This window comes from Neodiprion virginianus, chromosome 3, assembly GCF_021901495.1.
Source record: "Neodiprion virginianus isolate iyNeoVirg1 chromosome 3, iyNeoVirg1.1, whole genome shotgun sequence".
NCBI classification, from domain to species: Eukaryota; Metazoa; Arthropoda; class Insecta; order Hymenoptera; family Diprionidae; genus Neodiprion; species Neodiprion virginianus.
This window is the reverse complement of record NC_060879.1, coordinates 36,243,408-36,265,552: the sequence shown is the minus strand read 5'-3', so window position 1 is coordinate 36,265,552 and position 22,145 is coordinate 36,243,408. Positions and strand designations below refer to the sequence as shown.

Genomic DNA, 22,145 nt, shown 5'->3' with positions numbered 1-22,145 from the left:
TTTATGTAAAAAAAAAAAAGAAACAAAGAAAAGTTCAATACCTAACAGCGGGGGAAGTCAAACTGGTTTCTCGCAGCAACGCTACGTCGATGCTATTTCTACACGTACATATATTACACATATATAATGTATTCGAAGCAAAGAAAGTCAAGATTATTAATCACACGAGCCTGCTTAGTCTCGCGCTTCATCGAATGTCCGGGGCCATTCATAAATTACGTAAGACATTTTTATCCAATTTTCGACCCCTCCCCTCCCCCCTGTAAGGAATCGTAAGATTTTTCACAACCCCTCCCCTCCCCCCCCCCCCTATATTACGTAATTTTTATTAAAAAGAAAATATCGCACGTTTTTCGAATGTTATTTATATGTTTATTTAAATATAAATATAAATAAACAATACAACATAATATTAATCAATCAGTTGACCAATACAAATGTTTGATTTCTAGAACATGAAATATGAGAAAAAAAACCTTACGTAATACAACATTCGACCACCCCCTCCCCCTTAATAAGAATGTGTAAGAAAACATCAAACCCCTCCCCCCCCTAAGATGTCTTACGTAATTTATGGATGGCCCCTCGCGTTGAACTCGAAAGTCAGTGTATAAAAATAATCCGAACTTTTTTTTCATTCTTATAATCCATGATAAACTATTTACGTAGCGCATAACCGACTGTCTAAATATTATATATTTTTTAGACACGTGGAACTAATATCTCCAAATATTGTATTTTTTAAACACGCTGAACAAGTGTTTATCTTAGCGTTTTTTCACTCATTGTATAAGACATCGAGGCTCGAAATACAATTAGGAAGACGAGTCGAATGGATTTATAATTACTTCAAACAAGCGTCAACTTGAGTCTTCGTCCTATCATCACTCCGTCTGTTTTCTTCTTGATTATAATTTTAATATTACAGGTCAGACCTGACGTATTGACGGTGAACAAACAACTAAATTTTAACGAATCAAAGGTGACGAATTACTAGCTTACTATGGATGATATACCAAAAATCGTATTTCCTCGATACAGTCTTGTTGATGTAATTATGCAATTGCAGCGGTCAATTCGTCCACGTGCGCGATTGGACCGAACATTGTGAAAACGATCGTTTGGATTCTTTAGGATACGGGTCCAAGTGCAGTGGCGGCTAATTAAAGGCGTGTAGGCTGCCACTGGAACTAATTAACCAAAGCTTTGGATCGCTGAATTCGGTCGAATTGCGTAAGCTTCTGTTAGTCGTATTTCGGAAGCGATAAAAGTTTCCCCGTTGCGGTGACCGGGGATGCAATTAACTCGGGTATCGGAGCAAAACGCGCCGGTGTTCATGACTCGAATTTTGATGTGTCCATACCTGCGCTGAACGCGAGGTGAAAATTCCGATGTTGGCTTGTTTCTTTGAAACAAGAAATTTTGAAAAACCGCATACTTGACCGTATTCAAACATGTTATGAACCAGCTTTCATTATACCATTTGATTAACTTATCGGAATGTTTTTCTTAGAAAGATCCGCAAACGAGAGGAACGATAAGCAAAAAATAAAGTTGTTGAGATAACTTTCATTACGTTGGTTCTCTCACTTACGTAAACTGTAAGCAGCGATTTAGAGAGTAACATATCATCAAAATATTCATAAAACTGAATTCTGTGATGATTAAAGTTGCTTAAATTGTGATATTGTTCCAATTCCAAATTATTGGAAGTATTGCATAATTGGGGGAGGTATAATTTGCGAATGGTATCTCTTTTGTACACTACAAGTATAGTAATCTGTAAGTCAACATTTTATTTCTGCAAAATTGATTTCCCGACTATGAATTTCTTCAAGAACTTAATCGACGCGAGACGAAAAAAAAAGAGTATCAATTAAGTATTTGTTGTAACAATTTTCAAGCCGATAGTTACATTCTGAACCAACTTTCAGATACACAAATTGCCGTGAACTAATTCAAGGCCGAGTCTATAATTTATACACAGAAGAGACTTTAAAAATGAATTTGGCGGCAGAATCCGTGACTCTATAATCTCCTGAAAGTACCGCTCGTTAGAGGCGATAAACCTTCGGACCTTTGCCGCTGGTGGGATGTTGCATTTGCATTTCCTCGTTCACCATTTGCGTGGCGAGTGCGTGTGTGGGCGGTGTTCCGAAAAGAAGCGGACACCGAGTGGTTTCCTTTGCGGAGTCCTGGACCGAGTCGCCGTAGGTACGATATTCCGCAAGAGGTTATGCCGGCCGGCCGGCGAAGGACCAGACAAGATAAAGGATTGATCGAAGGTTCACGGAGGTGGCGGAGGCGGTGGAAGCGGCTCCGTTGGGGGAACTGCGGCGGTGGCATGGGGGCGGGTAGAGGACGTTCGACTCGACGGCGGCGCCTCGTCGGTCGTCAGTATCGAACCGGCGCCAGCCGAGTCTAGATGCGTACATTCCATATACGGCATTCCATTTTATACCGCGTTTAGTGATACGCCTCGTAGTCGGGGGCGATTGTGCGTCGAGAATTGGAGGAGTAGAGGAAGCCGGCTTTTCCCAGGAACCGTAGCAAGAGAGTCGACACCGAGTCGAAGGGTTCGCCAGAGGGTGAGGAGGGTAGAAAAGCGTTCGGAGCACGCGCGCCTTCGGCCGGACAAGGAGAAACAGAGTCGAGGGGCGGCTAGGCGACCCGTAGAACCACCTTGGCTCGCGAAGTGCAGTGCGGCAGGTTTAACCTCGGAAGTGGTACCGGACCGGGATGGTCTCCGGGATCTCGCCCGTCTAGAATAAGATGTCACAGCCTCCGCCGGGGGGCGGCAGCCCCGGGGGCGCCGGAAGTCCCCGGACGCCACGCGGCACCCGGCTTCGCGATCGCGTGAGCTTCTTCGAGCAGGTGTGGGCCTCCGGAGGACGGACCTCCAGCACCGAGGACCTCGTTGACGAGGTAGACCACGCGGTACACCCGCGTTCCCCGATGACGATGAGGCCCTCCTCCAGGACGAGCAACTCCTCCTTCGAGGAGAGCTTTGAGCGACTCGTCGAAGAGGGCGAGCTCAACGGCGCCAAGGTGGTCAAGTTCGAGAAGATCACCGTTCGGAAAAGCGTCAGAGAGCTCGATAACACGACCTCTACAACCACGACCCTCCGGGGCCCAGGCACCCTGGGGACCGCCAGTCGGACCCCGAGCGAGGAGCAGGCCCTTGAGGATTCGGCCTACCAGAGCCACGGGGTCCACGGCAGTAAGTCCAGCTCGGTCACCTCCTTCACGAGGTTTCCCTCCGAGGAGAGTCTGTCCAGGAGCAAAGGGGCCAGCCCCCACAGGACCGGGACCCCCGATTTTGAGGGATTCGGCGCTGAGCGACCTTCCGCCGAGTGGTACGCTGAGTACCGGAATCAGAGCTTCCAGAACATCGCTGTCAGGATGGAGTACCAGCGAAGCCGCAGCGAGTACGACGCTCACATTGCTGAGATAAGAGGTATCTACCTTGAGATGATGTACCTATAAGTTGCAGGTCGTTACCAGGTGCATAGCCCACTTGTCGAGGCGTCGCGCCGACGACTATCATTTGGCTAGTGTAACAAATGGCATGCTTGGTGTCAATGGATTAGAAAAACGACGGTGACCATCATAATTTCCCATGAGATGTGGTGAAATGACTGTCAATAAGCCTAGAGTCAAAGTTGTGCCAACTCTATGTTCACGAATGTCTTCAGAACGTCGACATCGAGAAAAATCGAAACAAAATCTAGATGAAAACAAGTTTCACTATTCTCTGATCGCGTTAATAAGTGAATTTACATCGAACTTGCCCCCTAGATTGATCGCAAGCCGCAAACCAAGCGGATATTCGTGAACGTCTGGTCGATGTCAAAGTCAACCGTTGGCTTTGAAAACGCCCTTTAAATTTCATCAGCTGTCTTAATTTTCTACCGTCGATTGGTTGAATATTAGTCGCTTGCAGTGTGCTACTAGCAGCAAGAATTCTTGAGCTTTGTGTTTTACGATTGCGTTCTATTCAACCTGTTGAGAAGGTGTTCAAAGATGAGTTCGGTCGGTACTGTCATGGCGGTCGCGACGGTTCGACCGATGCAAAATCGCCGGCTAATTGGTCTTACATGGCTGCGGATCGTTCGCGCCTAATTTAAAAAGCCACCTGGCTCCGTGAAATGCCAGAAGACACCGGACTTCGATGGCCTCTGATAAATAATCGTTGGACCGTTGCGCGTGTACTTTCACTTTTTAAAGATGATCGGGATGCCGCGCCTAGCTAGCCAAGGTCAACGGACACCTTCGAAGTCGGTTCGTAACGCGCCGTAGCAACCGATGAAAGCGATATCGTATCATCACGGTCAGTGGTCGGTACCCGTCATTAGCCTCGAAATTGGCAGGATAATGGGGTAAATTTGAAGCATGGGAAACGCGCTACGCCCACTGATCACATCGAGTGCCGGCCGGCATTTCTAGCCTCGTGCGACGCCGCGAAACGCTTACAGTCGACGCTGTATGCCGGTTCAAGGTTGTAGCTTGTGTACAACTACACGTACAACAGACATCCACCGGCGTGACAAACCGCTGCATGAAGCTTACTTTTGCCGACTGATAAATTACACACTCGTCACCGACGCAAGAAATCTACACGATTCTCATGCCACTGAAAAGAGGATCGCGTTTAATAAACCGAGGCGTGTCACAGATTTTCGTTAAAATTTGCTTTTCGAACGATTCGGAACATTTTCAAACGACTTTCCCGGGGCTTTGACCATTGTTTTCTCACCTGTACGTCTTGCGATGAAATCAGCCGCAAGTCAACAAGGAATATCGAGTTGTTTGTCTTATTTATCGATGTTGACCGACTTCCATTGCGTGGCGCAAGCTGCACAGTACCTACTGTGACGATATGGCTGTGGATATGCTGTATACTTTACTGAAACACAATATTTCGTACTTGTATAACAGTATTTGAGGTAAATGTACCAGTTACTGGCACGTTCAGACCCAATTACGGACCCATTTATTTACCAAACTTACGAATTGACGGTATAAGTTGCGAATTTCTCGATGACTAAAACCAATTGCTGGAGAATTAGAGACTACAAATGTATTTCTCGGTAATTAGAGAACTAAGGATCGAACAGATACAACCAAAAAAGGTCAAAAATTGGGACAGGGTCAGTAACTGGTACTGATAATTGCTAGCGTGAAATTGGAGCAGCGAAGCGACTCTCACGCAGATTTTATCCCTGCTTATTATACAGTCCCGACATTTTTCATGACAACTAATCACGCGTGCCGAATAGGTACACACGCGTCAAATGACAAGGCTGAACCGCGTTAAACGGTTGATTATATGTATTACGGGCATCACGAGTCGGAGTGATGGAATGAGTTCATTACATACGACATGAAGAAAATGATCCGCAAAAGACTGGAGAGAATCTACGCTGCCCACAAGATACAAACACGAGGCTTGTTAACCGTGACGTAGAAGTTAGAATCGGTATTATCCTAGTTTCAGTTTGCCTCGCATGCACCACGAGTTTACCAAAATCACTGTCAGACTCTACGTGCTCTCGGCATGCGATTTTAACCCTGTATACCTATTACCTGTACACGTCGGAAACACACCAATTATCAAGTAATTATGAAACAATTTTGTTCGCCAAACGGCGATGAGATTGACTTCACCAACTGTCAGAAATCAATTCGAACCCACACGTTAAAATAGTCGTAATCTGTTTCGGAGGATTTCACTCGCCTCCACCTTCAGATCCTTGTATTTCTCATCCTAATCCCTCGCACAGGTATTTCAATTTTAAATGACGTCTTTTCGCGCGTTGCTTGGATTTAAAACCTTTTTTTACCGCTCGTAAAAATTTAGGTTCTAGCCTTTGGTCCGTTTCGGAATTGAGAAGGCGAACATCTTTGGCGTTTTGTGCTCTTGAACCGAGGACGCAATTTGACATTTAGCTTAAAAACTTGATGGGCAGAAACCCGCAACTCTTCGCTCTTTGGTGAGAGAAATTTTTGGTTATTGTTACAGTACAGTCATCGTCTATTCTCGTTTTTACCACAACCGTAAAATGCAGTTCTGGGTACAAGATAGAAATAAGTTTTGCAGCTATGATCGGAAAATCTAGCGAGCGTTACTATTCTCTTTGTTTATCGTCACTCGTGTCGTACTTTCTCGTAATTCTACCTAGGTATATGTGCAATATTTGATATTGGGAAAACAATGATTTAATCTAAGGCCCTATTCTAACTGAAGAAATGTAGTAATAACTAGACAAACGGATAGAATTTTGAATCAGCAAAAAATTTATTGCCGACAACTGTAATCATATTGAATAGTTACTAGTACGTATCACGCTTTCTTGTAGGTAATTATAAGAATATTTAAACCATTATTTTAACTGTTCCCATTTCACTAAAATTTTCTAAATACTACAATCGATCATACATATATTTCGAGTTACTAAATTGCGATTGCAGTCACCACAATCTTCGACGTTTCTTATGTGACCAGGAATACAACGAGCTTACAAAATCGTTACCGAAACCGGATCCTCCGAATTGGGTCGTACCAATTTTGATAAAAATCACATTACACTCGATCGTCAAAGAAACGCGTCCAGTTAACTTTCTCTCTCTCATACTGACTTGCAATGTATAACAGGTCGAAAAACAGTAACCGATGTAGAGAAAAAGAATTCAAGGTGAATCGGGTAACCACGCAAGTGCCGTGCAAGCATACCTAGAGCATGGGAAAGTGTTCAACCCTCACCTGGACACACCGGTCAGTATTGATTCTCTAGCCACCCGGTTGTCGGTCTTGTAATAGTGAATACTAAGGCGTACGCACCGTCAATTTATCGCACTGGGGCGATTGCTCCCTTGGCTGGGGTGAGAAACGTGGTCTGGTTTTCTATCGGGGTGTACAGGCAGAGAGACTCACGCGACGCGTAGTAAATATGGACGGAAAAGTGTCCGAAGCAGCGGCAGCTTCGCAGCAAGCTTGGTAAGATAATATTTTTACCGGATATCGTATGTCTTGGTAGAATACCGTAAGTCGATGTATAATGTACGTATATTTTTAACGATCTCGTATTTGCTTCACTCGTCAAATCACTGCCAACATGAACTCGATATTTCTGCAGGCTCGCTCTTTCGCGGGATTACAACGACGATTCTCACCTTATAGGAAATCGATGTGGAATTATTGTACACTCTCTTCAAAGGAGCATGTTTAGTTATCGAAATGAGATGGTTTTGAATAATATGTACAGATATCGGGGAGTTTTTACACTTGCAAAATGCAAAAAAAATTTCCGAGTCTTGTGTTGTAAAATAAAATTCGAACGAGACACTTCGAAGCTGCTCTTAAATATTTTATGGTGTACTGTACATGATCTGCGAGGAGGATGAATGGTGCCTTATACAGTCAGAATCAAAAGCTAGGAAAAGAGAGAAAAACTCCCGAAATGTTATTCGCGTATATCTTGACGAAGATTCGTTTGTGTTCATTATCATTGGCGCAAATAACATTGTTGGAGATTCTTTAAACAGTTTTTTCTCCTTTTCTAAGTTTCGATCCATACTGCGGGTCCCATTCGTACCTAATAAAAATATGAGTACTACACTATGTGTGCGATAGTCAGGCTAATGGGATTGAGAATCAATGATCGTTTTATCCGCTTCGTCACCGTAGCGCCCAACAGACACGATGAGAAACGGTATATTAATTAATTTTGTCGCGTCGATGATAGTAATAATACCTAATACCAAAGAATCAAAGGCTGCTCGGTGAAAATTAGGATTTATTTCAATTATGTGTAACACCCTTTATTGTAATTGATAACATACCATTCATGATTCACTCATCGTCATTCCTATTTATAACATTCGCCGAGGGTTACTCTGCTTCTGTGACCTCTAACCTCCGTCGTAAATCGATTCGACTAGCAGCTTTAAATTATGTTATGAACGACGTCTCGTAGCTCTGAACACAAGCCGAATGCTCGTTGTTAGTCTGAACTGTTAATTATTTGACAACATCGTTGACGAACTTTACCGCGTCAAACGTAACTCCGGTATTTTACTCGAATCGAATTTCTTCGCGCGTTATCAAGAAAACGATGCCATTGAGAGATTTTATTACACATCACGGAACGGATTGATCTCATTTTAAATGGATTATCTCTGATTGGCCGTTGGGTTTTTGCAAGATTATTAGGCATGCCTTTCGGCGTAAGACGTTACGTCATCGTCACGAGAAGTCAACGTCTTTAACTCGCTGCACGTTGATGGATTATGAAATTCCTCGTGGCTTTGACCTCCGGGCTATTTTCGAAGGATTGTTTCTCGTTTGTTGTAATACGCGATCGGCGGCTGCAACCGAGATACCGATACTTTCAATAATTATTCATGTATACGTAGGAATAACTAGCAAAAGTTGTCAGCTATAGTTTCACTCCTCTATTAAGCTCAGACTCGGACGATTCGACTTGTCTACGTTCACGGAAAACCTGTTTTTACTTTTTATTTGTCAGAATAACATCTCAGCGAGTCTGAGAAAATATTTTGACGACAACGCAGAGTCATAAATTAACCGGTTGAATGACACGTACTCAGTTTCTACAAGTTATAATGCATTGTATGAACAAGTTGCGTCTTTCATAAAACATATAGTTGGACACGTAATTATACGGCTGGTACTTTGTCACTTTGTCACGAAATATGGTTCAGGCCTCCAAGAAATGGTCGGCGTTCTGGAATTCTGAAATTTAAATGAACGACTCTCGAAGAATCGTATCCATGACTGTTTTTACGAAAAACACGCACGGTCTTTAAGGCTTCCGATTACTTAAAGTATGTTCGTTTTAAGTGCCACGATATTCACCTCAAGCACCCCCATTTTGTTAAATAACTTTTAAATCTTTCAAAATATCACCTGGACGATGAATTGGTGACTTTGGGGTAGAGAATTCAATTACGTTTTATTTCTGCACCGTCAGGTTTAGATTATCCGATTGACGAAGCAGAAAAGGCAGATCAAAAACTGTAAGTGTTGGACAGAAATTAATAATTTATCTTTGACTTGATTCTTCATTAAAAGCGCTCCTAGATTTTTTAGCACACCTGCCGCGGAAACGCTCCCGATATAATTTAAATTGGTAATAAAATTGAAAAAGCTAGCACTTGACAAATTCAAGGTGTCTACCAGGACACCTGTCTGTACTCCTTTTCACCCAATTATACCGGCAAATTAGGAACGCCTGTACGATTTCTATAAATTGCACCTCGAGCAGTTCTTTCATTTGAATTGAATATACCTGTGTAGACGATAGGCGCAATCAGTGTAAAAGCGCTATGCCATGGACGAGGCCTTCGCTGACACGATTATGTAATTGGGAGTGAAGCGAAGGAGAGGTACGAAAGAGATAGAGAGAGAGAATGAGAGAGAGAGAGAATGAGAGAGAGAGAGAGAGAGAGAGAGAGACTCGATTCCAGTGTCTGACCTCATCGCTGAGAACCTGTCCCACTTAACCGGTGAACCTTCTGCATTAGAATAGCTGCCACAAGAGGCGAAGAGTGAACATCGCACTGTGAAAGCGACAAACTGTGACGATTTTATCACGACTTTGTTATTGTACCGTCACGACTGAATCCATTGGGTTATGCGAAAGTAAGTCGACGGGTTATATTATATTATATCGCACGTATACGTTGAGCATATATTCATATCGTTGGATAGCATTTTTCGATAGCTTGTTGTTGAGAACCTCGAATGGTGGGAAAGTGTTGAGAGATTTGATAAAAAATTTATCCGAATTTGACAATCGTAGTACGACAGACCTCTTTTAAGAATAATAACGCAATTAATTACGAGGTCTCATAGAAAATCATTTTATATTTCATATTAGGACGTGGATATTAAATTTGAAAATTGATACGGGTATGGAATTGATAGGAAACACGACGAACGAATTTTTACAACTTTGTGATCATAACATCGTTGAAATATTAAGTAGATCAGGTTTATCTATAGGTGAAAATTTATTTTTAACTGTTCACATTGCACAAGAAGACGCTCTATTTTTAATCTAGATTATTAACTCATAGAACAACGTACGGTGTGTTTATAAATGGTAAAATTGTATAGGTCATTTTAATACAGCAAGCTTTCGTAGCTGCTGCTGAGATAATTAGTGCACGGGATAATAAAACGTGTTATAAAATTAGAATGAAAAGCAACGACGAACTCGTAATACGCAATGCCTGCAGCGCATTCGGACTCTCGTCGAAATCTAAAAAAAAAAAACCATCATCGCCGGCACAAAACAAGGTAATATACATTGAACGTATAAGCGACTAGGTCACGGTCGCCATGCGTGTAGGTTTCGTCTTTCGTTCAAGTACATATCCTGTCTCTCACTTGCTAAATTGTATTATGCTTGCACGAATCTGTCAGCCGAGGTTCGCGTATTATTTGCAGCCAAACAAATATTGCGAAAAGAATCGGCACGTGCGGCAAGCGATTATATCGATGCCGTAACATTATACGGAATTATCAATGTCGTGGGTATGGCAAGCCTGCAACTCGCATGAACTTGAAAGTTGATTAAAAGTTTAATCGTTTACCTAGGTGAAAAAATTCTCCCAAGGTCCATTTTTTTTATTCTCTGATTTCGAGCTCCAGAGGAAATAGAAAGTTCGATTTATACAAAGGCAAGCATCAATAAATTGTGAATTATTCATACGTAGTAACTTTTAACCCTGATTGTGTTGTGAGGCAATTTATAATTATTACCGCTTGTCGTCGTAAGATCTCTAATAATTTTCAGCAAACAACACGATTTAATCCTCGCAGCAGGATTAAGCGACCGAGAATTTATTGCTGATCAATTACCCCTGATTACAAGTAATAATAGCAATATTATAAGACTAATAATAATTAATGCAATAGAATTAATTGCGTGCTAGAACTTGGTCATACTTTAATTCTGTCAAATACGGAATACTTTGTCCACGTGTGCTTGGTGAATTCCTCATTTATTCGTTAGAAATGAATATAGAAACATCACTCATAATTCAAAGGACTCACTTCATTAAGGAATTACAGAAGTCCATGGCAAACTAGTACAGAAAGACTGAATACTCGCAGGAATTGCAGATGTAACGAGTATCTCTCAACGAAACGTGAAGTATCCGCGCTCAATCAACGCCTCATTATTTTAGCCAAATATTTACCGTCAGGACGAAAAGGATTCTGAGATCAAGTAAATTTGTTATATTTGTAAATTGAACAAACAGAGAACGTATGGTGAATTCTCTGTCCTGTATGAGAATAAAACTTCTAACACAGTGTAAGAAGTTCCATACGGAAATTTTTAACAGTGTAGATTATTACATTCTGTTTTCCTTTTTACTCTCATTTGACCAGACTTTGGGTGTGGCCGCGAGGATAAGCGATCTCTTACATATCTTTGATGCAAGCCTTCTCCGCATCTGTAGAATGTATATACATACGTGTAATGCGAAGGTGTAATTCAGCCCGAATCGCGTTGCTCAAAGCCTATACTTCTGATAATACGTATCGTACGAAGAGGGATTCTAAATTTATGACATTGCCAAGTGTTGCGTCATTCGGCGAATAAAAGCAATGTTAAAAATTTTTGTATGGGACTTCCTCCACTGTATTGGAAGTTTTATTCGGATACAGAACAGTGAATTGACCATACGTTCATTGATAATTCAATTTAATACAATAAATTTACTACACAATTTGGTAAATTCCAATTGCCTTTATGTATTTTTCTTATAAAGTTTCGTAAAATTAACCATTTTTATCGTAACTCCTTTGTACAGTAAATACGTAGTGAATTTATAAACATTTTTAACGGTGTGCGCTATTCAGGATTCGATCTCGGTGTTTAATTTCGCGTGAGCAGTTAAAAATTATAAGTGTATTAGTTCTCGAAACCACGTTTATGGAAAATTGAAAGCTTGACCAACAAGGTGGAACCACTAGTTTCATAATTAATTTTATCCTGTTTCCTAATAAGATGACGAATTCCCCTTCGGAAGTTGGAAATCGAACGACTTTGCGAGCGAACCCCAACTATGCACTACTTGTGCATAATTTATCGTGCATCATCTATCATACGAAGAAGAATATGGGACCGGAAGTATAATACGTAACCAGATAGTTCCTTCTTAGTTCGGCGTGGGGTATAAAATTGCGAAAGGTCGAAAAGTCGATAGGACAAAATCCCGAAAGTCAAACTACCAATAGTTAAAAGCGTAGGAAGACCATAAATATGAAAATACGACTTGTAGAAAAGTAAAAATTGAGAATGCAAAAATGTGTAAATAAATTTATACCGACATTTTTTTTTTAAATGGCCAAGATTTCGAAAGACGAAATATTGAATTGCGATAAAACGACAGTCAAAAAGTCAACTTTTCAAATGGCAGACTCGTGCCTGTGTCGAAAATCGACAAATCCGAATTTATCAATGACGACTGTCCAAAGCCTCGAAAGATCGAAATCCCGAAACCTGTGAAAGACAGAATGGCCAAAATGCTGAATGGTTGGATGACGTCAGAAACCCATATATTATTCGCTGCGGTGCCACATGTATCCAATGGTCTGTGTCTAGTGCCATGTAGCATAAGTCTACATAACTATGACAACCGTATTGTGGCCTTTCGGCTTTCTGGCCATTCTGCATTTTCTTCTCCTGAACTGAAAGATTCATTTCATTCTTTGCTTTGATTGTCGACAGCTAATTTCATCGATTTTGTGGCTGTTCGAAGCATTAGCCACTCGCAATTTTTAATTTCGGAACTCTCATTTTTCTGTACCTTCACATTCTGTGCTCTGGTCATTCGGAATGCCGACTGTTCTGAAAATACTGTTTCGAATAAGAGAGTGTTCGGTTAAACGAACTTTCGGGAAAACAGTTGCTCTACTGGGTGATTTTTCAAAAATCCCAGCTTCGGTACGCTGGTCATTTTTTGTTTTAAAATTCGTCGGTAGAAAATTTCGGGTTTTCAACCAGTTGACTTATTGGTCTTTTGGGATTTTATCCCCCTCTCGTTGGTCCGTTCCACGCGATTCCAACCTTCGCATTCCTTTCCTCATTCTTTTACTCTTCTCCCTTGTTCTTTCTTCTTCCTCGCCGAATTATTCTTTCCCTTCATTGTCTAACGGCACGATATCGTCACGCGAACTCTTACAAGTCTACATATTAGAGAGAAATCCTTTATATAGATCATTGACAAATTATCTTTCGAGTTGGAAAAATTTCACCTCGATCAAACAAGACCGAGGCCAATTCTGGCACGTGTGTCGAAGCTGTAGCGGTCGGTCCGATTCACATTCGGTTTCCAATAATGAGATGAAAATTTATGAACTTCCGATTTTATTCCCTATCGACGTTTCGGCGGCCTCGAAATTTTCTAGTTAAATTGTATTCAACCAGTTTCACATTCGCAATTATCATACACATTTCGAGGCCAATTTTCCATATCTTGGCTGAGATGTAAGCCGGAAGTGTCGAGTTTGTGTCTGGTCGACTCTAAGAGACGTGTTCTTGGCCAGCGATGAAGTTCCGAAAAAATTTTGATCAAACGCGGTGCCAGTCTTCCACCGTTAGATCTTCACCTTCAGCAGAAAAGCAAATAGGTCTCGAGATTCTTGAGCTTTTCAAGCTTGTCTTACACTCGACATATTCGGTCCAGGAACGCGATGTAAAGCGATCCGGAAATAGACACCGCGTTTCGCAGGGCAGAGATTATTTGTCTCTGACATGATCTGACTGAAACAAAGGCCGAGCATGACGGACCTTTTAATCAGTTTTAGCGATTTTATGAAAAAAAAAACAAGGAAGAAAATCATAAAAATATAGACAGCGAACACGCTACGTAGCGATTACAACCAAACTGGCGATGATCGGTTTTTCCGGTAGCGAATAATGATTGGATGAGCCGTTGGTATTGATTCCATCGATTCGACATCGGGCTTGGCTCTAGCTCCATTTTATCTATTCATACCGGCATGCACTTTGTTTTTTATTTACCATCCGTCGTCCGCGATGTCAGCCGAGACTGTATCCAAGGGTAGGAAATCGATCCCGCCCTGGATTAATTCAACATTGGATTACCGTAACGCGAGATACTTCATACATAATATGAAGGAGGAGAATAACGCGGCGACATCCGATACGCTCTGAATTGAAACGTCGATACGTCAAACTTACTTTGAGGGTTAAAATTAACCAAAGAAACTGATTATGCTCATCGCTGATCAACCCTCTGAACGATCAGTTTTTGGAGCAATCGGCTTCGCGCGAAAACTTCTACACGAAATTGTGGTTCGTAATTCTTTGGAGAAGCTTTCAGAGATGCGTGCATTTCCTTGAATCGAATTTTCAAGATGCTGTAAGGGGAGTGTAAGGCACGTGTTCTCATATCTCAGGTGCTCTTCTTTTGTGCGAGGTATAGAAATGCAGGCGTAGTGTCGAAGAAAAGAAAAAAATAGTGAGTGTCTTACTCAAGTGCCGTTGCAGCAAGCTCGCAAGCTTGCAAGAGATATGCGAAAGCACCCGGCTCTGCTTCGTTGCTACGTGAGTAATTTCTTTCTCCTGTACACGGCTATAACATCCGGAATTTTTATTATTTCCACGTCTACGTGACGCACGTCACGATTTATCAGATAAGAATAAAATTCACGACGCATTGTTCCACGTGAGACGAAAACGGCCACGCATTCTATGTCTCTGATAAAACTCTTTATATTTTAATACAGAGGACGAAACGTGCAGGTACATCAAGTCAAAGTTGAGCAAATTTTTGGGAAATTTTTGAATTTATAATTTCAGTAACTGTGGTTTGTGAAGGGTCTGTTCGTACTGGAATTAAATTTTCAGAAGACACGGCAAAGGCAGGAAATCTATTCGAACGTTTCTCTGCTGCCAAGAGTTTAAAAATCTGTGTTTTACGTAGCCACGATCTCAGAAAAGCGTTAAAAAAAGTGTAAAGTAAAAAAAAAAAAATAAAAAAAAATAATTTCACTGCTTGTGCAGTATTAAAGACGTCTGACAAGCGGAAAGAACCGGAAACCACGAGCTTTAAATTCCCCCGGAAAGTGACTCGGAGCTTTTGGCTCGGCGTTTAACAAGTTGTGGTACCTGAGACCGGTAGAGGTATGAGTTTTTTTTTCGTTTCCTTTTCTTGTCGGAGATAGTCGGTGGCTCTCGAGCCACTCGCGCGATGGGTTCTTTCTATTTAAAGTTTTTAATGTCACGAACTTAACCAGAAGTATAATATTATTATTATTTACGATGACAGCCGGAATTGCCTTGCGTAATATCGTACCTCTTTCTGGCAGGCAAGTAAGTTTCATTCCTCCTCGGAAACATTCCCTGTGCAATAGGGACTGGCATCTCAGTTCCCTCGTGCCAGCCTCGGCTTGGGGATTCTCGGGTGCTTTCGAGACGTTTCAAAACTCGCCCCTGTACGCAAAACATCATGCGATCCCGAACTCGGCTGGGCATAACTCCATATTACTCACGAATATTGTCGATAGATCATCACGACCACAGGTTGAATTTCAAAGTTGACATTTTTTCCACAACCTCCTCAATATCACCGAATATCAATTGCGTTGAAATTGCCAAAAATTCGGACTTCCGGAACGATCATCGAGTAATAATAAAACAATTTTATTGCATGCACGCGTAGCGGAAAATTGGAAGTTGTAGCAGTCTGATTTTTTTTTTACTGTAACCTTGTCCAAATTCTTGGCTGAAAGACATCTGTTCCTCTGTAGGAGACTGACCCAATTTTTGCGTAAAACGTGCCCGGTGCAGGTCGTAAAAACTGGAATTCTAAAATTTTGGTTCTTTCACAACCGCTCTGATATTCCTTCCTTTGGTAATTAATTGTGGCAAGGTAGTCAATTCGAGAGTGACTATATCAAGAACCATTCGAACACGTCTGCATTGTGCAGGGTTCGGGTATTTTAGTGGAAAAAATTGATGAAAAAATATCGTTTTACACCAAGATCCGATCGATTTGTAATATGGATCAACTGGAAGAAGGTGTTTGTACCTAATTGACGAACGTCTTTGCGGTTCTGTTCATATTGCGAGTCCTGCGGTACACGGTAAACCGCAAAATTGTAAGACTTCGCGTCGCAAGCTGTGTTACACAGATACATTAAATGCGTACGAGGCTAGATGCTGCCTTTTTATTAGCTTACACCTATAAGCCTGACAACCAGTAGGTACCAGGCTCTGCAACTAGAAACGCAATGTAAATTTTACCTTCACATATCGCGAATGGATTTTATGTCGACAGCGCTTCGAGTGCACTCCAGAGAGCGTGCAAAGAAGTTCTCCCGATAATTCACTCCAAGTTTCTGATTTATTTCGACATAAATTTTCCCCTCCGTCAGACGGAAAGGAATGGTCTTTTTCTTACGCCGAGAATCGCGATACTTTAGCATCTGTCCAGAGGAGAGCCTTTGGCGATTCTTTCTCGCGCATGGAGAATATAAGAAGAGTTTAAATTTGCAAAAGATAAATAAAAAGGGCACAGTACGAACTTATATCGTCGTTGACGAGTCCGCAGTGCGATGTAAGAGGTCGTCATGGAATTACGCGACGACTCCGCCGTTTCGGAGAATAATATCGTGTGTGCTTTTACTACCATCGTTCCGAGTCTTTAAATAAAATAATACCTTTGGTACCAGCTGCCGTGCGTCCTCTGATCACGGTTCCCGGGTCTTGTGCATATGTGTTGCACCTTGTGCACTTCGGGGTGATTTGCAACGGTACTTGATCGAGCTGCAGCTGGCGAGCGCTGGAGGAACTTACTTACAGCGAACAAATCGTCGTGGTTAGAATCGGTGGATTAACGAGTCGAGGACGCAATATCCTCCTCGAAACTGCGTGTAACGTTGAAAATTTCACCGTGGTTGATTGTAGCGTAAGTGTTGAAGCGACGGAGCTTCGATTCGGTAAGATTATGCGAAGCTGCGGTGCGTGATCGAGCGGATGAGTGAAAAACGGTGGTCCGGGTGTGAAATCGGAGATCTCCACACTGCGGAGGGAACGAAAATAATTACGACATGTGTGTCCTACTTCGGGCTTAATCCTCCGCATGTGTGACCCACACGTTACTCATATACATCCATACACTGTAGGTACTGCTATGTGTATACCGATGCTGACGGTGATGCTGATGCTGATGCACTGGATTATTTTCGTCGTCGCGTTGCTCGAATACATATGCGTTCGTTTCTATCCCGAGAAGCTCGACTGGTTTCCATACCTCGATACGAGTTTCGCAGACGCACACGTACAATGACAAAGCTGAAACTGCGCAACCGGGAATTAGCGATCTACCAAAGAGATGCGATGCTGTTCGGACAATCCGCTTGTTTACACTTGCGCAGCGAAATTACCGCGCAAAAGTATATCGCGAGGATTTTCGCGATTTTCGAATAGGCATCGTCAAGGTCACTCAAGGGCAAGGCGTTCGATTCGCAAACAGCACGCGTCTTTTTACACCTGCACGGATAGTCTCGGCAACTTTTCGTCCAAATTGGACGAATTATGCGTGACTGGCATGTATCAACGACGATTTGACGTGCTGCGGTCTGCCCGGGGTTGAATAGCCGTGGATTAACGTTTTGTAAGGGTGAAAAATAGACGGGGGAAATTTGTGTACGTGATTCGACATTTTTCAACGCGTTCGGTGACCGACTGATTGGAGGTATTGATCCATGGTTCTTAAAGCTAATACTCTCGACGAAAAAGGACCGTCGGACGTGCCTCGCTGGCTTTAACAAAACCCGCAGCCATTTCCTCCACGGATGTATCAGAATAAAGAATTTTTACGATTCCGTTTCCATCGCGAAGAATTGCAGCAGATTTCGCGCGTAATTCGTCCGCTTCTGAAAAGTACGGTTGTCTTACAGGTACATTTAAAAACCTTGAGTTAGGTGTGCAAAACGTGTATTTGTTCTTTTTACGCTATATTATATAAGGTTTGTCGTTCCACCTTGTTTGTTGTGCAGCCTTGTTTATTCCGTACATCTAGATTTTCGATTCATGTGAAACCATGAAAGAGTCTGACAGTCTCATCGCGATATTACGCGCCTTGCCGATCTTGAGAAATTCGTTCTGTACGTACAAGTTCTGCGTGGTCGTCAGTCTCTCCTTCAGAAATGGAGCTTCGCAAGCTGAGCTCGATCCGCAGTCGAGATCCTTGCTAAAGTGACCTTAGAGTATAACAAAATGAGGTTTTTAGTCGCGTGCAGACTTTGTATATCCAGCAGTGATTAATTGGCTCATGATATACGGTCAGTTACACAAGAACGTACGGGCTGTAACTTCAAAATTAGGGCTGGGGGGCAGCGGGGGGTGGTATTTTTGAAATCAGGAGACACAACTCTATCATGCATCGATGTTAACTCCTGAGCCGTTACGCTCGACCTATCAGAGTGCAGTAGCTGCTGCACAAGTTGCACCGTAACGCCTACATCTGCACGTCGGTCCGATGCACATTCAATGCACATGCAGCCTGCTAGCGGACCGATCGAGACCTAAGCTCATCCAAGTATATTCGTGAGTTGGGATACGTACTAGACGCGGTGCGGCATCAGCTTATACTATGTCAGTGATATCAAGAAGTAATGCATAATATAATTTTTAAACTTCGTACAAGCAGATTAACTTGCACGCCATATCGGCTGCTTCGTACTTGCTTGGCCGCACCATCGAGCTACCGATAAGATCGTACCGCACGTGACTATCCAACGCCGCATGGAACTCCTGGTCACACAATAGATTGAGATGCAGCGACTGTGCTATCTTTGAATAAAAAACCATGTATTTCTACTCAGGCGTATCAACAGTGGCTTCAGCCTGTTACAGAGCGCGTCGCAACATACAAAAAGTTGAGCTCGCAACGGATTTCGCAACTTTGTATAATGCAAGCCTGAAAGCCCGTTGCACATAGCAACGCGCGTGTAGACATTACTTTTAATTAATTAATCACACATGCCGCAGACGCTTTGAACTTCCGTGAAATTCTCAATAATATTATTATGAACAACCACTAACATTAATACCGAGCGATACGGTTATCGTTATTCTCATTCTGCATCGGACCGATATTATATTTATAAAATTCCCGTTAATATCATACTGGAAAACCACTAAGGTTGATACCGAGCGATACGGTTACCGTTATCCTCATTTTGCAACAGAACTATATTTTTACATTTACCTTATCGTCCGGCTAGAAGGTTAATTCCACCGGGACTTACAAAATCACATGGCAACTACCCCGTGTAGTTATTGTAATATCCTGAGATAAGATATTTGGAATAGTTTGGTTGCTATGGTCACAGAATAAGAAAACGTGTTATGATTTCAGTAAATGTCAGGAACGTTTTAAGATAAAGTAATGTGTGTAACAGAGGTCTGAGAGCAGGCGAGCCTGGCTCAGGTATGGTAGATTGTTGACGTTGACACTAGCCTTAGGATCGACGTTACGTTACTAGAAGTCAAAGTTTTGCGCCAAGGTGTTCGTTAGCTCTGCAGCGTTCATCTTCTTATCTTTCTGCAACACCTGAGAGTCTTATTTTGCAAAGATTCATGCATAGACCTCATTCAGAAGCGAGCCAGGAGGCTGGCGATCATCGTTTGTGGTGAAAAAATTCAACTGCATTCTGAGCCAAATTCATCTCAATGCACCAGGTTGATATTGCAATGTCAAAGTTCCTATTCTCACCTGATGCTGCATCTAGGAATTATGCACCGTACGATATTGTGTTCCAGACTGTAATTAAAGATCCCAGTCCATTTAACAGACCCGCGACTACCTCCTCAAACTGGCAATGATATTGCGATCAACAGAAACGGTGGGATCGCGATCTCGTCTGCATGGCTTACAGGTATATTCTAAGACGAAAATTACCGGTCTATATTTACCTTGTAAAGACCTGCCGCCGGTGCAGCAATAGTAATTATTCCGCAGGTGCGGTACGGCGATTGAAATTCTAAGCTTACGCAATCGGATCGGAGTTTGGTCTCGGGATATTGTACAAAAGCGTTGCTGAACCCGAATCGCCGAGACCGCGACGAATATCGCAACGAAGTATTTGTGCAATTTGCTATCGAACCGAGGTGATAATTTAGGCGGTAATACAACGTACAAGTTGTCGCTTTGAAATCAAGTTCGAGATATAACCCATATCCATATAATATACATCGTGTAATATAATTATTTCTTTTATTTTCTCATTTTGTTTCTCTCTCTCTCTCTCTCTCTCTCTCTCTTTCTCTCTCTTTTTCTTCATCTCTCCCCCTCAACGAAACTGTGTCTGTAAACAGGATGACATAATCGCTCGCGAGGTCGCCTCGTCCTGAATATAATTCTGGGGAATCGCTCAAGGCGTTTCATTTTGCCGTCGCAAAACGGGTTGCACAAAACGACCGTTACAGAAGTAAATCTTATTACAAATGCAAAGGCGGACGAGCTGTTGCAGACCTGCATTGTACCGTGCAGAATTGCGGTGTAAGTCTGTCTGGAAATTTTTACAACTGTCTTACGCATCACGTAGGTATACCTGCACACTGTGTCGATTTGACAGGGAATTTAATAACCACAGTTATAATCACTGGGCGGAACGATGAATGAATTCAACGTTAACTCGGCGTTCTTTAATTACAAGATTAATCGGGAACTACTCATACATTTCCCTTCGCGCAATATTCGGCGAGTCGCTCTTCGTGATTTTGGAGAAATAACGAGAGGAGCGTAAATCCTATAGAACTCGATAAGACGTGTCTGATTACTTACTGCAGGTGCACGAAGGATCAAGCCGATTTCCATCTTACGACCGGAGATTGCAGTCGATCCATAAATTGCGTGCACCTAAATTACGTCACTCACCGCCTTATGGACGTATCAAGGCTTCGGGTTGAGGCTGAGGTAACGTCGCATTTTTAGCCTTATTTCAACGGCACTGCAGATCCAGTTGACGAGCTTTTAGTTTCCAGCCAGATTGACGGGCTTATGCGATGAAAAATATATCGTCAAAGCCGTACCAGCTAACAGTCTTCAACGGCGCACGTGATGCAGGGTATAATAATTTAGGCTTGTGATCTTTTCTTCTCTTTGAAAACAATAAAGCAATATTATTACAGGGAAAAGATTTCTTTTTTTTTTAAAGCGTAAGTCTGCTATCCGCTGTCCATCACGTATTGCGACACTTCATTTAGGACGGGTTTTTATTTTTGGCTCAACTGATTATGTTCTCGTAACATCTCTCGTCGCCGGCGAAACGTTTCGTCGTTTCTTATAGGTCAAGTTTAACTAAAGATACGAACAAACCCGTCTCGCGTCATTTTATCGACAGATAACTTCGTATCATCTTACAATTTACAATTATTCACGCATACTACTGAAATCAAGAAACATCGAACGCCGTCGATTTTCATCGCAGATGAATTTTTATTATACGGCAGGGGACAGAAAAATAAATAGAAAGAAAATTAATGATCAAAATGCATTTTACCAATGCATTAACAGAATATGATTTACTCGTGTAAATAACACAGCTGCAACCGAATGTTGATGTAATGCTTTATTTTTTCAGCTGTGAATTCAAAGTTTACTAGCACTAAAAATATATCAAGTGTTACAAAGTTTGAGTAGTTGCGAAATTTCTGGCAACCAGAGAGTGGATGGAAAACCAACGACTCTAATGAAGATAATTTAATTTTTTGTTTCAGATGAACAGGAGCGCGTGCAAAAGAAGACTTTTGTAAATTGGATTAATTCCTACCTCTCGAAGGTAAGCGGCTTTCCTTCTATTACCGTCCTTGAATTACGAGGGCTGATCGATCGGTGATAGATTGGAAAAATACTATAGATTTCGTTACTCGTGTCCTGGTGTTAGGGGAAAATAAACGTCAAACAAGAGAATGTGGATTTTTTTAAATACTTCATAAGCGAGGAGAATATTATGAAAGGCCAAAGTGAAATCGACGATTCGTTTCGGACTCGGAAATGACGAACGATCTACAGAATAAAAGCTGTGCGATGTAAGCTCACCTCCGATTTTCTGTAGGTACAACGGTTGA

The 22,145-nt window shown here is 42.1% G+C and overlaps 1 protein-coding gene across 6 annotated transcripts in view; it reads left to right on the top strand.

The window, feature by feature from the left end:
- LOC124301690 (nesprin-1) overlaps positions 1-22,145 on the top strand; it is a 137,703-nt gene that overhangs the window by 23,708 nt on the left and 91,850 nt on the right. For 4 of the 6 annotated variants that reach the window (XM_046757061.1, XM_046757062.1, XM_046757057.1 and 1 more), the window contains exons 1-2: positions 2,758-3,457; positions 21,795-21,856. In XM_046757061.1, coding sequence (XP_046613017.1) covers positions 2,773-3,457; positions 21,795-21,856 — 747 coding nt within the window. In that variant the 5' untranslated portion in view covers positions 2,758-2,772. Of the gene's footprint in view, positions 1-2,416; positions 3,458-21,794; positions 21,857-22,145 lie in introns of those variants that run through there. The other 2 variants (XM_046757063.1, XM_046757059.1) reach the window with 2 other exon arrangements.